General features: G+C 47.0%; 1 protein-coding gene and 1 pseudogene across 1 annotated transcript in view; both read left to right on the top strand.

Moving 5' to 3' along the window:
• Nucleotides 1–17,293, top strand: part of LOC126263586 (probable cytochrome P450 6d5) — a 158,429-nt gene that overhangs the window by 83,108 nt on the left and 58,028 nt on the right. Inside the window, exon 3 of the mRNA XM_049960679.1 lies at nucleotides 1,386–1,825. Coding sequence (XP_049816636.1) covers nucleotides 1,386–1,825 — 440 coding nt within the window. The remainder of the gene's footprint in view (nucleotides 1–1,385; nucleotides 1,826–17,293) is intronic.
• LOC126264096 (5S ribosomal RNA) lies at nucleotides 12,847–12,964 on the top strand (annotated as a pseudogene).

The raw sequence follows: 17,293 nt of genomic DNA, 5'->3' as shown, positions 1-17,293 counted from the left end.
ATCAAGATTTAAGTGTGTTCGAAAGTGGTGTTATAGTCGACGCACGAGGTGATGGGACACAGCATATCAGAGGCGATGAAGCGGGGATTTTCTCGTATAACCATTTCACGCGTGTACCGTGAATATCAGGAATTCGGCAAAACATTAAATCTCCGACATTGGTGCGGCTGGAAATAGATCCTGCAACAACAGAACCAACAGTGACTGAAGAGAATCTTTTAATGTGACAGAAGTGCAGCCCTTCGCAAATTGATGCATATTTCAATGCTGGGTGATCAACAATCGTCAGCGTGCGAACCATTCAGTGAAACACCTTCAATATGGGCTTTCGGAGCCGAACGTCCACTTGTGTACCCTTGATGACGGCACGACACAAAGCTTTATGTCTCGCCTGTGCTCGTCAACGCCTACATTGGACTGTTGATGACTGGAGACATGTTTCCCGGTCGGAAGAGTCCCGTTTCAGATTGTATCGAGTGGATGGACGTGTACGGGTAAGGAAACGTCATGAATCCATGGACCATGCTTGTCAGCAGCGGACTGTTGAAGCGGGTGAAGGTTTTATTATGGTGTGGGGCGTGTGCAGTTGGAGTGATATGGGACCCCTGATACGTCTAGATACGACTCTTGTGCATAAGCATCCCGTATGATCACCTGGATCAATTCATGTCCGTTGAGAGTTCCGACGGATTTGGGCAATTCCAGCCGGATAATGCGAGACCCCACACGTCCAGAATTGCTGCAGAGTGGTTCCAGGAACAGTCTTCTGAGTTTAAACACTTCCGCTGGGCACCAAATTCCCCAGACATGAACATTATAGAGCATATGTGGAATGCCTTGCAAAAGTTGTTCAGAAGAGATCTCCACCTCCTCCTACGTTTACGGTTTTATGGACAGCCCTGCCGGATTCCTGGTGTTAGTTCCCTCCAACACTACTTCAGACATTAGTCGAGGCCATGTCACGTCGTCTTGCGGCACTTTGCGTGCTCGCGGGGCCCCACACGATGTTAGGCAGGTATACCAGTTCCTTTATATATACGTGGCGTCTGTTCTTTTGGATATGTCCTTGCGGTTGAGGTGATCACTGTGTGTGGATGGCATACTGATCAGCACATCTGCCAGTAACCAGGAGTCTGGGTTTCAGTCACTGTTTCAACTCGTCCCATTGATATAAATGAATGCCCAAGGCAGCTAATGTCTTTGATTCAATTGTGTCCAGATTCATACTGGCTGTGGGATCAGAATGGTGTCCAAAAAAATAGATACACATGTATACTCTATGAAAGGGTCTTAAGACTTAAGGACTGAAAGTTGCAAAAACAAAACGAAAAAATAAGAAGAAAGTTCGTGTGAGGACCATGTTATAAACGACCCGTGGCACATAGTGGTGGTGACGCTGGCGGCGGCGCCGGCGCTGTGGTCGGCGGGCGCCGTGCTGTCGGTGGCCGCTGCATCGGCCTGGTGGTTCAGCTACTGGCGGCGGCGCGGCGTGCCACAGCTGTGGCCGCTGCCGCCGTACGGCGACGGCTGGGGCTGCGTGCTGCTGGCGCGCGACATCGGCGCGCAGCTGTCTCGGCTGTGCTCCGCGGCCGCGTCGGCGTCGGCGCCGGTGCTGGGCGTCTACCTGCTGTGGCGGCCCGTGCTGCTGGCCAGGAGCCCGCAGGCGGCGGCGGCGGCGCTGCGCGCGCTGCACGACCACGGGCTGGCCGCCAACGTGCCGCCGCCCCGCGGGCTCTTCCACCAGGCGGGCGGCCGGTGGCGCCGCTCCCGCGAGCTGCTCGTGCCCGCCTTCTCCGGCACCACGCTGCGCGCCATCTTTCAGCAGGTGAGGGAACCCCACAACAGCTGTGGAAACGGTACGGATGTTGTTGTTGTGGTCTTCAGTCGGAAGACTGGTTTCGTGCAGCTCTCGATGTTACTCAAGCCTCTTCACCTCCAAATATCTACTGCATCCTACATCATTTTGGATCTGCTTACTGTATTCAAATCTCGCTCTCTTGTTACAGTCTTTAACCCCCATACTTCCTTTCAGTAATACGCGGAGGTACAATACTCCGGATACGGATCCTCTACACGTCCCGCAAACTCGATCCTCCTCACCCGCTGGTCTCTCCCATCCTCTCCCACCCTCGTCCACTGCCGCGCCTGTACTTCCATGTCCCACCTGCTCTCCATCTCTCCACTCTCCACACCCTCTCCCAAGGTGGCTTCCGCCAACTCCCCCTCCGTTATGATGCCCTCCTGCCCTCCATCTACCCCTCCTACCAACTTTGATCCTCCCTCCCTCTTCCTGTGATTGTTCCTTTGGGCACCCTCTCTCCCCCTTCCCTCCCCCCTCCCTTTCTCACCACTCCTCCCCCGGGCTTCCACTACCCCCGTCCCACCACTCCTCCTCCCAACTCCTCTGCCATTACCATCTTTGCTCTCCCTCCCCCTCACCCTTCTTCCCCTCCTGGCAGGTCCCCGGGCTCGCACACGTTACGTGGACATTCGCGCGCCGGAGATCATCGCCATCCGTTTCTCGTGTGCGCCATCGTGTTTTGTGTTTAGTGTTCGCCGCCACGCTCCATCGTTCACATGTGCCATCGAAATCATCAGTGTTTGTGCGTCGTGTCAACAGTTTGTAGTGTGGACTATCATCGAGTGTGAACGGCTCCATGTTTTGTATTCTATGTCTACTGTTTTTTACCCACCATTATGTCAATTATGAGTATTCTTTCTGTTTACTCATTGTCTACTCTAAGGCTGAAGAGCAGCGTCGAATCCTTCTGGCAGCTTACCTGTTGTTTGTACAGGTATCAAAATTACAATAAAGGGAAAAAAAGTGCAATACTCATGGAATACCACGTAACATCGTGTCGGACCTCCATTTGCCCGGCGTAGTACAGCAACTCGGCGTGGCGTGGACTCAACAAGTCGTTCGAAGACGCTGCAGAAACACTGAGGCATGTCGCCTCTGTATCCGTCCATAATTGCGAAAGTGTTACTGGTGCAAGAGTTTGTGCACAAACTGACATTTAGATTATTCTCGCTCACTCGAATGGTCCAGAATGTTTTTCAAACCAGCTGTGAACAGTTGTGCCCTGGAAACACAGCACATTGTCATTTTGGTTCAGTTGGACCAGAGGACCCACTAGATTTTATGTAAACACAGCCTACACTATTATGAAACCACCATTAGCTTGCACAGTGCCATGTTGACAACCTGGGACTCTGGCCTCATGGGGTCTGCACCATACTCAAACCTTACCATCAGCACTTACCAACTGAAATTGGCACTCGTATCACCAGACCGCGGTTTTTTAGCTGTCTAGGATCCAACCGATATGGTCACGATCCTCGGTGAGGGACTACAGGCGATGTTGTGCTGTTAGCAGAGGCACTCAGGTTGGTCATCTGCTGCCATAAGCAGTGGACCAAAGACGATTCTTGGACAGTTTCGATATCAAATTGATATCACATTCATTGCCTAATTAATTAAGTTGACCATTTAATCCCCACCCCTCCTCCCCATCACTGTAGGAAATCCACCTCCCCCTTCCACCCCCCACCCCCACCACACCCCTATTGGTGGGAAATTCAAATTTACGTGATATACAATTGTAAATGCCCGAGGGAGAACTCGAATCTCTGACAGGTGAGCCGCATGAACTGTGACAAGGCTCCTCAGAACGCAAAGCTACCCCGTGTGCTATTAGTAGGTATTCATATACTTTTGGTAGGATGGTGTCACAGAAGCATGTGTCGATTTCATCCGCATTCGGAGTTTCATCCTCTTGGGGGTGTATATACATAAGCTATGTAATACACTCCTGGAAATGGAAAAAAGAACACATTGACACCAGTGTGTCAGACCCACCATACTTGCTCCGGACACTGCGAGAGGGCTGTACAAGCAATGATCACACGCACGGCACAGCGGACACACCAGGAACCGCGGTGTTGGCCGTCGAATGGCGCTAGCTGCGCAGCATTTGTGCACCGCCGCCGTCAGTGTCAGCCAGTTTGCCGTGGCATACGGAGCTCCATCGCAGTCTTTAACACTGGTAGCATGCCGCGACAGCGTGGACGTGAACCGTACGTGCAGTTGACGGACTTTGAGCGAGGGCGTATAGTGGGCATGCGGGAGGCCGGGTGGACGTACCGCCGAATTGCTCAACACGTGGGGCGTGAGGTCTCCACAGTACATCGATGTTGTCGCCAGTGGTCGGCGGAAGGTGCACGTGCCCGTCGACCTGGGACCGGACCGCAGCGACGCACGGATGCACGCCAAGACCGTAGGATCCTACGCAGTGCCGTAGGGGACCGCACCGCCACTTCCCAGCAAATTAGGGACACTGTTGCTCCTGGAGTATCGGCGAGGACCATTCGCAACCGTCTCCATGAAGCTGGGCTACGGTCCCGCACACCGTTAGGCCGTCTTCCGCTCACGCCCCAACATCGTGCAGCCCGCCTCCAGTGGTGTCGCGACAGGCGTGAATGGAGGGACGAATGGAGACGTGTCGTCTTCAGCGATGAGAGTCGCTTCTGCCTTGGTGCCAATGATGGTCGTATGCGTGTTTGGCGCCGTGCAGGTGAGCGCCACATTCAGGACTGCATACGACCGAGGCACACAGGGCCAACACCCGGCATCATGGTGTGGGGAGCGATCTCCTACACTGGCCGTACACCACTGGTGATCGTCGAGGGGACACTGAATAGTGCACGGTACATCCAAACCGTCATCGAACCCATCGTTCTACCATTCCTAGACCGGCAAGGGAACTTGCTGTTCCAACAGGACAATGCACGTCCGCATGTATCCCGTGCCACCCAACGTGCTCTAGAAGGTGTAAGTCAACTACCCTGGCCAGCAAGATCTCCGGATCTGTCCCCCATTGTGCATGTTTGGGACTGGATGAAGCGTCGTCTCACGCGGTCTGCACGTCCAGCACGAACGCTGGTCCAACTGAGGCGCCAGGTGGAAATGGCATGGCAAGCCGTTCCACAGGACTACATCCAGCATCTCTACGATCGTCTCCATGGGAGAATAGCAGCCTGCATTGCTGCGAAAGGTGGATATACACTGTACTAGTGCCGACATTGTGCATGCTCTGTTGCCTGTGTCTATGTGCCTGTGGTTCTGTCAGTGTGATCATGTGATGTATCTGACCCCAGGAATGTGTCAATAAAGTTTCCCCTTCCTGGGACAATGAATTCACGGTGTTCTTATTTCAATTTCCAGGAGTGTATATCCGCCGTCCGCGGATAGGAAAATCTCAGAGTGTGAGTTATAGCGTTTTTATTTAAACTAAAGTCTTTCTTCAAAATTCACAAAACAATATTCGTGAGGTAGGACTGATCCTCCAAGCCTACCAATAACTAAATTATTCTTCCAAACATAAACTGTCTGTAGTAACCATACAACTTCACAAAACCAAGCTTCGGGCATCGCGTGAAGAGCGACGCGGAGTCCACGTTGCCGTCACCTGCGTCCGAGGACGAGTAGAGGGAGGCCCTGCGAGGATGGCTCCGGTACGCTGGCGGCGGTGGACAATGACGCGGCGGCTACGATGACACCAGTGCGCTCGCTCGGCGTGAACTGCCTCTCCAGGCTCCTGCTCCAGCCTAAATACTGCTCGGCGGATGGATATGGCTAGCTCTATTTGCAGTCACCTGTCGAGCGGAAGGAAAGAGGTGCGCGGCTGTAGCGACCTCTTGCGGCGCCGTGGACGCCTCCTGGTGGTCTCTGGGAAGCGTCTACGTTTCCGGGACGACCGGCCAGGCTGACCCCTACTCGGTCCGGGGCCCGCTGTACCGGTCTGCTTCGCGGGAAGCAAGAGTTGAAGGCGCTTAGTCTGGACGCGGGATCTTCCCGTGGTCTAAGGGTAGCGTCTTTGATTCATAATCAAAACGTCTTCGGTCCCGGGTTCTATCCCCGCCACTGCCTAAATTTTGATAAATAATCAGCATTGGCGGCCGAAGACTTCCGGCATAAGAAGTCAGCCTCATTCTGCCAACGGCCTTGTCAAAGAGGGCGGAGAAGCGGATAGAGGTTCAGGGCACTCTCTTGTCCTAGGGGTGGGAAATGGCCCCTAAAGGCGGAAGAATCAGCAATGATCAACGACATGAGGATGCAGAAAGCAATATGGCTGGCTCTATTTGCAGTCACGTGTCGAGCGGAAGGAAAGAGGTGCGCGGCTGTAGCGACCTCTTGCGGCGCCTGCATTAAAGACACGTAACGTGTATCCACAGGACATGTGGCCTGTAATTGAAGAAGTGTCATGATCATCTCTCATTGGCAAAAGATTCCGGAATAGTCTCCCATTCGGATCTCCGGGAGGGGACTGCCAAGGGGGAGGTTACCATGAGAAAAAGATTGAATAATCAACGAAAGGATAAAAGTCGGGGCGTGGAATGTCAGAAGCTTGAACGTGGTAGGGAAACTAGAAAATCTGAAAAGGGAAATGCAAAGGCTCAATCTAGATATAGTAGGGGTCAGTGAAGTGAAGTGGAAGGAAGACAAGGATCTCTGGTCAGATGAGTATCGGGTAATATCAACAGCAGCAGAAAATGGTATAACAGGTGTAGGATTCGTTATGAATAGGAAGATAGGACAGAGGGTGTGTTACTGTGAACAGTGCAGTGACCGGGTTGTTCTAATCAGAATCGACAGCAGACCAACACCGACAACGATAGTTCAGGTATACATGCCGACGTCGCAAGCTGAAGATGAACAGATAGAGAAAGTGTATGAGGGTATTGAAATGGTAATGCAGTATGTAAAGGGGGACGAAAATCTAATAGTCATGGGTGACTGGAATGTAGTTGTAGGGCAAGGAGTAGAAGAAAAGGTTACAGGAGAATATGGGCTTGGGACAAGGAATGAAAGAGGAGAAAGACTAATTGAGTTTTGTAACAAGTTTCAGCTAGTAATAGCGAATACCCTGTTCAAGAATCACAAGAGGAGGAGGTATACTTGGAAAAGGCCGGGAGATACGGGAAGATTTCAATTAGATTGCATCATGGTCAGACAGAGATTCCGAAATCAGATACTGGATTGTAAGGCGTACCCAGGAGCAGATATAGACTCAGATCACAATATAGTAGTGATGAAGAGTAGGCTGAAGTTCAAGACATTAGTCAGGAAGAATCAATACGCAAAGAAGTGGGATACGGAAGTACTAAGGAATGACGAGATACGTTTGAAGTTCTCTAACGCTATAGATACAGCAATAAGGAATAGCGCAGTAGGCAGTACAGTTGAAGAGGAATGGACATCTCTAAAAAGGGTCATCACAGAAGTTGGGAAGGAAAACATAGGTACAAAGAAGGTAGCTACGAAGAAACCATGGGTAACAGAAGAAATACTTCAGTTGATTGATGAAAGGAGGAAGTACAAACATGTTCCGGGAAATTCAGGAATACAGAAATACAAGTCGCTGAGGAATGAAATAAATAGAAAGTGCAGGGAAGCTAAGACGAAATGGCTGCAGGAAAAATGTGAAGACATCGAAAAAGATATGATTGTCGGAAGGACAGATTCAGCATACAGGAAAGTCAAAACAACCTTTGGTGACATTAAAAAATGGTTCAAATGGCTCTGAGCACTGTGGGACTTAACATCTGTGGTCATCAGTCCCCTAGAACTTAGAACTACTTAAACCTAACTAACCTAAGGACATCACACACATCCATGCCCGAGGCAGGATTCGAATCTGCGACCGTAGCAGTCGCGCGGTTCCGGACTGAGCGCCTAGAACCGCTAGACCACCGCGGCCGGCGGTGACATTAAAAGCAACGGTGGTAACATTAAGAGTGCAACGGGAATTCCACTGTTAAATGCAGAGGAGAGAGCAGATGGGTGGAAAGAATACATTGAAAACCTCTATGAGGGTGAAGATTTGTCTGGTGTGATAGAAGAAGAAACAGGAGTCTATTTAGAAGAGATAGAGGATCCAGTATTAGAATCGGAATTTAAAAGAGCTTTGGAGGACTTACGGTCAAATAAGGCAGAAGGGATAGATAACATTCCATCAGAATTTCTAAAATCATTGGGGGAAGTGGCAACAAAACGACTATTCACGTTGGTGTGTAGAATATATGAGTCTGGCGACATACCATCTGACTTTCGGAAAAGCATCATCCACACAATTCCGAAGATGGCAAGAGCTGACAAGTGCGAGAATTATCGCACAATCAGCTTAACAGCTCATGCATCGAAGCTGCTTACAAGAATAATATACAGAAGACTGTAAAAGAAAATTGAGAATGCGTTAGGTGACGATCAGTTTGGCTTTAGGAAAAGTAAAGGGACGAGAGAGGCAATTCTGACGTTACGGCTAATAATGGAAGCAAGGCTAAAGAAAAATGAAGACACTTTCATAGGATTTGTCGACCTGGAAAAAGCGTTCGACAATATAAAATGGTGCAAGCTGTTCGAGATTCTGAAAAAAGTAGGGGTAAGTTATTGGGAGAGACGGGTCATATACAATATGTACAACAACCAAGAGGGAATAATAAGAGTGGACGATCAAGAACGAAGTGCTCGTATTAAGAAGGGTGTAAGACAAGGCTGTAGCCTTTCGCCCCTACTCTTCAATCTGTACATCGAGGAAGCAATAATGGAAATAAAAGAAAGGTTCAGGAGTGGAATTAAAATACAAGGTGGAAGGATATCAATGATACGATTCGCTGATGACATTGCTATCCTGAGTGAAAGTGAAGAAGAATTAAATGATCTGCTGAACGGAATGAACAGTCTAATTTGAGATTAAATCGGAGAAAGACGAAGGTAATGAGAAGTAGTAGAACAGTCTAATTTGAGATTAAATCGGAGAAAGACGAAGGTAATGAGAAGTAGTAGAAATAAGAACAGCGAGAAACTTAACATCAGGATTGATGGTCACGAAGTCAATGAAGTTAAGGAATTCTGCTACTTAGGCAGTAAAATAACCAACGACGGACGGAGCAAGGAGGACATCAAAAGCAGACTCGCTATGGCAAAAAAGGCATTTCTGGCCAACAGAAGTCTTAATATCAAATACCGGCCTTAATTTGAGGAAGAAATTTCTGAGGATGTGCGTCTGGAGTACAGCATTGTATGGTAGTGAAACATGGACTGAGGGAAAACCGGAACAGAAGAGAATCGAAGCATTTGAGATGTGGTGTTATAGACGAATGTTGAAAATTAGGTGGACTGATAAGGTAAGGAATGAGGAGGTTCTACGCAGAATGGGAGAGGAAAGGAATATGTGGAAAACACTGATAAGGAGAAGGGACAGGATGATAGGACATCTGCTGACATGAGGGAATGACTTCCATGGTAGTAGAGGGAGCTGTAGAGGACAAAAACTGTAAAGGAAGACAGAGATTGGAATACGTCAAGCAAATAATTGAGGACGTAGGTTGCAAGTGCTAGAGATGAAGAGGTTAGCACAGGAAAGGAATTCGTGGCGGGCCGCATCAAATCAGTCAGTAGACTGATGAAAAAAAAAAAAGTCTGGACACAGTACTATGGCCACTAATTTGGCGGGAACAGGTAGGAACACATCTACATGACCGTACACTGGGGAAAACTCAGGTTTGCAATCTCAGACACATTTCGGATGGGGTGGTCTACAGGCAGGGCAAAAGCGTCCTTCAGCCTTTTCGATCATTCTGGGAAGTACACTTAATTGTCTGCAGGGACGTAGTGGAGGGGGGGGGGGAGGGAGACTTTATATAGTTATTTGTACAACTGTGTCTAGTGCTTGACAGATGTTTATGTGTGAATGTAATTTGTCCTACATATCAAAATTGTCTGGCCACAGATCCTGTGTGACATTTAAGTGCCCAGGTGTTCTGAGAAGAATAGGATGCTGAGCAGGTTGAGGAATGTCTTTGCACCACACTAATTCTATAGGAGGGTATTCTGATGGAAATCCAGGTCTGTTGGGTCAGACAGGTTTGGAATGGTATGGTCTACAGACAGATATTTTGCTATTGTTCACAGGGTCTGCCTTTCTGGAATATCTCGAAGACACATCCCAGAATGGTCTGGATTGCAGGTGGGATGACATAAAGCATATTGTTCAGTATCCTGGTATACCCCACACCCCACCCGGGCCCCCATGAGATATTTGAGCATCCAATTGATCCGGGGAGATAAGATGGCTTTGGACAACCTGAGGAATGTCTGCAGGTGTTCACCCAAGAAGCGCCACCGTGTTTTCCACCAGTTCTGGAGATCGGTGACACTTAATTGTGCAGGTGTTCCACTAATCCCTTCGCAGTTTGCCAAGACTTAGGCGGCAGTTAAGAGGTAATTATGACCACACAGTCAACAAATGAAGCTGCCGACAAAGCTGGGCCTGGGGAAAACCCAGGTCTGTAGTCTCGGACGCATTTGGGATGGGGAGGTGTGCAGGCAGATATAGAACTCTTAACAAATTGACAGGAAGTGCTTCAGTGTTTCCCACGAGTTCTGGAGCGTGACGATGCAGCAAAGCAAGTTGCCACCAGTGCGTGTCTGTTTGGGCTTATGTGGCCCACAGTGGATGGTTGGGGTAGTACGCGCAAACAGTTGACTGCTCGCCTTAGCAGGTAGCCAGCACGTGTCCTCATGGGTTTCTTACGGCACTCAGCAGGCTGGCAGGGTGACACATCGGCCAGTAGGCCACCCATACGTCGTGACTGTCAGCATGCAGGCCTCAGTTAACCACGTAGCCAATAGCTGGTTCAGGTGTGCTGCTCCGGTGAGAGACGGTCGTGTGCTGTGCTAGAGGTATTCGCATGCCCCGCGCTGTGCCGTGGCTATGGTGGTGAGCGGAGATGCGGGCTGTGTGCTCTGCTCTGTAGTCGCCTAAGGAAGGTGTAATTATTATTATTATTATTATGCATGATCTTTAAACTACATTTGCGGAATGTAGTAGTGTCTAGACGATGTCTTTTATGATCGATAGCTGTGTTGGGGCACAGGTTTTTGCAACATATTTTGCAATGTGTGTTGGACCTGTGTCAGTGCATGTAAATGCTCATAATTTTTTTAAATGTATGCGTATGTGACGCAGCATGTGGAAGTTGCTGTATTTGGACGGGTTACTCCTGTAACCGAAATATCAGATCTGAAGATGGTCTAAAGGATCCGAAACCGGTCATATGAATAAACATTTTCCAATCAAGACGGTTTAAAAGTTACATTATTTGTACAGAGGAATTACATAATTAGGGTATAGTTGTTCATCCTCCAGTAGGGTAATACTTCCACCTTCCAAATATAATAAAAAAAGAGAGTACCCTACATCCTCTGACACCAACATATATGAAAAATGAAATTTTATAATGAAAGTATGTTATTATTATTATTATTTTTATATCCTCTCCAATGCAACTGGCAATTGAATTTTCCACGAAAATTTGAATTTCTCAGCAAAATTGGAATTTCTTGCCAAAGAGGGAGGGGTGGGATGGATTAGGTAGAGGTGGGGGAGGGGGGTATCCCAGAGGAGAGGGGGGATTTCCCAGGAGGCGGGAGAGGACGAGAGGGGATTAATTGATCGCTTTAATTAAGTAGTCAATCAATTTGATATCAAAATTCTCCCACAATATTGACATAGCCCATTAACGTCAGATGTAGGTGTACTGTCGTAACGAATACATTCGTCGTGTGCCCCACATTAATTATTACGATTGTGTGACACAGTGTTGCTCGTCTTTAGCACCGAGAGTTCTACAAAAACGCCACAGCTCTCGCTAATTATCACAGAACCTCGGAAATCGGTCGATTTCCTGGACAGCATTTGGGATGTACCGCTGACCACGCGTCTCTACACACGAACACGACCATCACCTTATGTCAGAGGAATTATGGACTCGTCTGTGAATAAGAAGTTTCGCCAGTGACGAAGTTGCCAGTTGACGTGGGAATGGGAGAACTGAAGGCGAATTGCAAGATGTGATCTTGCCAAGTGGGGTACTCGAACACAACATCTGGATAACATGGTCCTTTATCGTAACCTGTTCATTACAGTCTGGTCTCCAGAAGCTCTTCTGAGATCGTATTGCAGTTCTCTGCCGATATCCGTGCGACGCCACAGCAAGCAGATGGTCGGATAACGGTCTTCACATGGGGTTGTAATGCATTGGCGACCTTGTCCAACTCGCCTTGTGTACTGACCTGTCTCCGTGTAGCGTGTCCACAGTCTATGGATGACACATGGTGAGGCCCTGTCATCTGCAGCAACACAGCGGAAAGCCCTTTTTCGGATCAAACAGATCGCCCTTGTGACGTGCATTGCATTAGGATGTCGCGTTGCATGTGCTTAGTTGAATACAACGTTCACAAAGACAACTGCTATCTGTGTACCTCAGTAGAAAACAATGGGAAAAAAAATGTTCAAATGTGTGTGAAATCTTATGCGACTTAACTGCTAAGGTCATCAGTCCCTAAGCTTACACACTACTTAACCTAAATTATCCCAAGGACAAACACACACAACCATGCCCGAGGGAGGACTCGAACCTCCGCCGGGACCAACCGCACAGTCCATGACCGCCGCGCCCAAGACCGCTCGGCTTATCCCGCGCGGAAGCAATGGAAAGCCGGTACTCACTTCCTTGTGACGTGTCACCCGACACTGTAAGGCATGACAGAGACAATAGATGGGGAATGATTCTAATTGTTGCTTACATTGAAAGCGAAGGTCGCAACCCATGCAACAGACCTCAGGTACCACCTGTTTCAAAATAGGTTTAATCTACGAACGTTTATCCAGGTGTTCCACTAACTGTTTTGAACAGTGCAAGAAGCATACATCAAGAGAACCTACGTAATTCACTGCATACTGCACTGCTAGATGTGAAATTGATCCTTAGCCTTCTTGTGCAGGCAACGGCCTTGCCGCAGTGGATCCACCGGTTCCCGTCAGATCATCGACGTTAAGCGCTGTCGGGCGTGGCTGGCACTTGGATGGGTCACCATCCGAGCCGCCACGAGCTGTTGCCGTTTTTCGGGGTGCACTCAGCCTCGTGATGCCACCTGAGGAGCTACTCGACCGTATAGTAGCGGCTCCGGTCAAAGAAAACCATCATAACGACGGGGAGAGCGGTGTGCTGACCACACGCCCCTCCTATCCGCATCCTCAGCTGAGGAAGACACGGCGGTCGGATGGTCCCGATGGGCCACTTGTGGCCTCAAGACGGAGTGCTGAGTGCTTCTAGTGCAGCACCTGTAGCCTTCTCCCAGCTGCTTCCCACGCCATAAGCGCTACTCACTCTTCAGTTTATAGACAGACTATGCTATATTCTCTCTTCGTATATCCATGCTCAGATAAGCCGGGGCATGCCAGCAGTACTTACGTTTTTTTTGGAATGTGAATGAATCCTTCAGCTATATTTCAAGACCTTGCAATATTTGGTATCGATTTTGGCACAATCTTCGGGTCTTTGTGAATACAATAAACACATGTTTCATATCTGTACATAATGCACTAAATAGAACTATCTTTAACTATGCTCAACACTGATAATACATTAATTCTGTTGAAGTATGACAATACCAGTTTCTCCGAGTGTGTGTTTCATATCTGTACATAATGCACTAAATAGAACTATCTTTAACTATGCTCAACATTGATAATACATTAATCCTGTTGAAGTATGACAATACCAGTTTCTCCGAGTGTGTGTTCAAAAATAATGCCTCCAAAATTCAACATCTTTAATCTTTATGCCCAGATATTTATTTTTTTATATAGCCACCCTGGCGACGAACACATTTCTCCCTACGAGAGACCACTTTGTTGATACTATCGCTGAAGAATGTTTGACTTTGTTGACGGAACCATGACCTCACCTCTACTTGCGCCGCTTCATCGCTATCAAAGTAAGTCCTCGAAGTGTTTCCTTAAGTTTTGGGAACAGATGAAAATCAGACGTTGATCGATGACAGAGAACCCAAAGAATCGGATTGTTGCACATGTCGCAGCACTCGTGCATAGTCCAGCAGCATCACCGTACACAGCTTCTGTGTGTTTCAGTTCGACGCACTTTTTATGCGGCTAGAAACCCGATTACTGCGTGCTGTTTCTCGCGCACTGACGTAGTTTCGTTACACACCGCCATGTTACATGTTACTATTGGGACCTCTCTAATGGGAGAGGGTTCCAAGTTGAGTCAGCGAAGCGGGAAAGTCGACCGAGTATTATGCGTTACATGTAATGCGTTAACCGATACGGAGACAGAAAAAAGTATTTGGAGGCATTACTTTACACCACTTCTTTGTTTAAGCATCATATAATAAGCAAAGTGGCAAATACTTAACAAAAGCAAAAGCAATGGATTAGTGTCTGTAATACATTATATTTACATACATTGCACTAAAATGAATCAGTCTTACGAAAGAAGTGTATAACTAGGCGAAAGCATCGGAAACGTCACTAATGATAAGATGTGCTAATTCATCAGTCGATAAAGTGTAGACCCATAATGCATTATATCTAAGCGTAAGAGAGAAGGCTAGAGTCCTCTTCTGTTATTAACAGAAACCGAATGTAAATGCTGTGGTAGTTAGTGCGTCCTTACATGAGATGGTATCTGCATGTATCATAAGAACAGAAAATGTAAAAAGACAACCAAGGTATGAAGTATAGTAAAACCCATAAATGTAGGGCAGAATCCTGTGCAACCCAGTTTCTCTCTGCGTAAAGACTGCAACTGACAACGATTTGAGCCAGCTTACTGTATTAAAGCTTTGTTCTCACTCCACAGTTCTTACACTGCACATTTCCTTCCATTATCAAACTGATTACTCCTTGCTCCACAATGTCTCCGTCAACGGATTCCCTCTTTTAATTAGTTTGTCGCAAAACCTATTTCCACTTCAGTCTGATTCAGTATCATTTCATGTGTTATCTCATCTGCCCATCTGATTCTCAGAATTCTCCTGTAACAGCACATTTCAAAAGTTTCTATTATTTTCTTGTCTGAATTGATTACTGAACACATCTCACTTCCATACAAGGCTACATTCCAGACAAATACCTTCCTTTATGACTTCGTAACATTTAAATTTTAATTCAGTGTTAACAAAATTAACTTCTTCGAAAACGCTTTTCATTCTTTTGCTAGTCAGTAATTCATATCTTCCCTACTTCGACCATCATCTAATAGTTTTATCGTCCAATTTTCTAATTAGTTTACCACTGACTGTTTGACTATATCTAATTGATGTTCTTTTACTGGTTTTAACCTCTCTTCATGACACTCCAACTGATCTTTCAAGTCTGTCGCCGTCTCTGACAGAATGGCAATGTAATCGGCAAACCTTAAAGTTTTAATTACATGCTGCTCATGTTCCTGAGGCATATTGATACTCACCTTTAGCTACGATGATGATGTAGGCTGGAGCAATAAATTTAATGTCCTACCAGCGCCGGTATTCCAACCTGGGTCTCCTGCTTAAGAAGCAAATGCGCTAGCCATTACACCACTCTCTCACTGCAGCTACCATACCTCCCTGAAATACTATAGTATGTCTCCCTCCTCGATACAAATTCCAACTCATCCCTCATACCGTTGCTGTTTCTTTTCTAAACTCTTCCCGGGTTCGATTCCCGGCGGGGTCAGGGATTTTCTCTGCCTCGTGTTGGCTGGGTGTTGTGTGATGTCCTTAGGTTAGTTAGGTTTAAGTAGTTCTAAGTTCTAGGGGACTGATGACCATAGATGTTAAGTCCCATAGTGCTCAGAGCCATTTTTTTTTTCTAAACTCTCATGAGTATTGCCTAGGCTCTCCAATATACAAATAGCACCTTGGCAATGAGTGAAATGAGGTTAATTCTATCTGTAGCTCAGGTGCAAGTGATATGTTAAACATATACAATTTTTGTTTCTGAGACATACTGACTCTCACCTTTATCTATGGTAAACATGTAGGCCAAAGCAATGAATTAAGCTTTGAGGGAATGCTAGCATTTGAACTCTGGTCTCCTGCTTATTAGGCAGATGTGCTAGCTATTATGCCACATTGGCAGTAAGACTGCTAGAGTTGCAAGTACTATCCTTCAGAATTTCAAAGACTCTGTTCCAGCTAGTACTGCAAGAAAACTGCTCTATATCTACACACGTAGTACACGTATCTTCTAATAGAATAATAAGGAACAGTGTTGCATTGTGTGGCCCTATATTTCTCCAAAGTGCAAACTCATCTTCCTCGATGTCGTCTTTCATCACTATTCCATTCTTCTGTAAATAATGAGTTATGTTCCAATAAGCCTTGGAGTTTTACCTCACCATTCGGTTGTGAAAAGATAAGTTTATCACCATGAGGAATGGATGCTCGCTTAAAGCATATACGACCGAGTATGACGGAAAAAGTTGCACTGTTTTTCGTAGTATCGTTTCTCAGTTACTGATACTTTTTTGATAGATCACTGTAAATAAGATCGTCTCCTTGGCCAAATAGTACCGTCACTGCTTTTGGTATGGAAGGACCCAGGTTCTATTCCCAGTATTTCTTCCCATTTTTCTGAGATGGGGGGGGGGGGGGGGGGGGGTCTGGATCGGTTCGTGTCCAGTCAGCCTCGTGAGGCAAAATAAGGAGCTGCTTAAATAAAGAAACAGCGGCGCCATCAGGATTCGTCTGCAGGGAATAACGGCTGGAGGGATTGGCGACGCGTTGATCACGTGTCCCACGATCACAGATCGCTCCTCACACTGCCTTGCAGTCAGCAGTCGGGCAATCGGAGCAGGCCTAATGCCTGTTCCATGAGTGGTGTTTACGTTTCCTTCACACGTCAACAATAAGATCCTCATTGTCGTCAAGTCTGTATGAAAATGCTAAATACAAAACCTTCCTAAAATTTTTGTCTTGTTTGGACTAGGAGGATGCCACTTATTTAATAACATTCTGCAAAAAGGGACATATCGTCTTCATCAGAGGAAATCTGCCAACAATTGTTGAAGAACATATTTTACTTTGTGTAGATTGCATATTTTCCAGTGCTATGACCAGCTTTGGTTGCATTGTATCATCTGTGGATCTGTAGATGTAAGAAAAATAGTGTAATTAATCATCACATGACCTATGGTACACAGAATTGCTATTACTCCTACCAACAACATATAGCTGACACTTCGGTTAATAACTTCAGTTCATAAGTTACGATTTACCTAAGTTCCTATCTTCACTCATGAGCAAGTGGTAGTCTTTTGATGACTGGGTGTTGTGTGCTGTCCTTAGGTTAGTTAGGTTTAAGTAGTTCTGAGTTCTAGGGGACTGATGACCATAGATGTTAAGTCCCATTGTGCTCAGAGCCATTTGAGCCAAGTGGTAGTC

This window comes from Schistocerca nitens, chromosome 6, assembly GCF_023898315.1.
Source record: "Schistocerca nitens isolate TAMUIC-IGC-003100 chromosome 6, iqSchNite1.1, whole genome shotgun sequence".
NCBI lineage: Eukaryota > Metazoa > Arthropoda > Insecta > Orthoptera > Acrididae > Schistocerca > Schistocerca nitens.
This window is presented reverse-complemented; position numbering and strand designations above follow the sequence as displayed.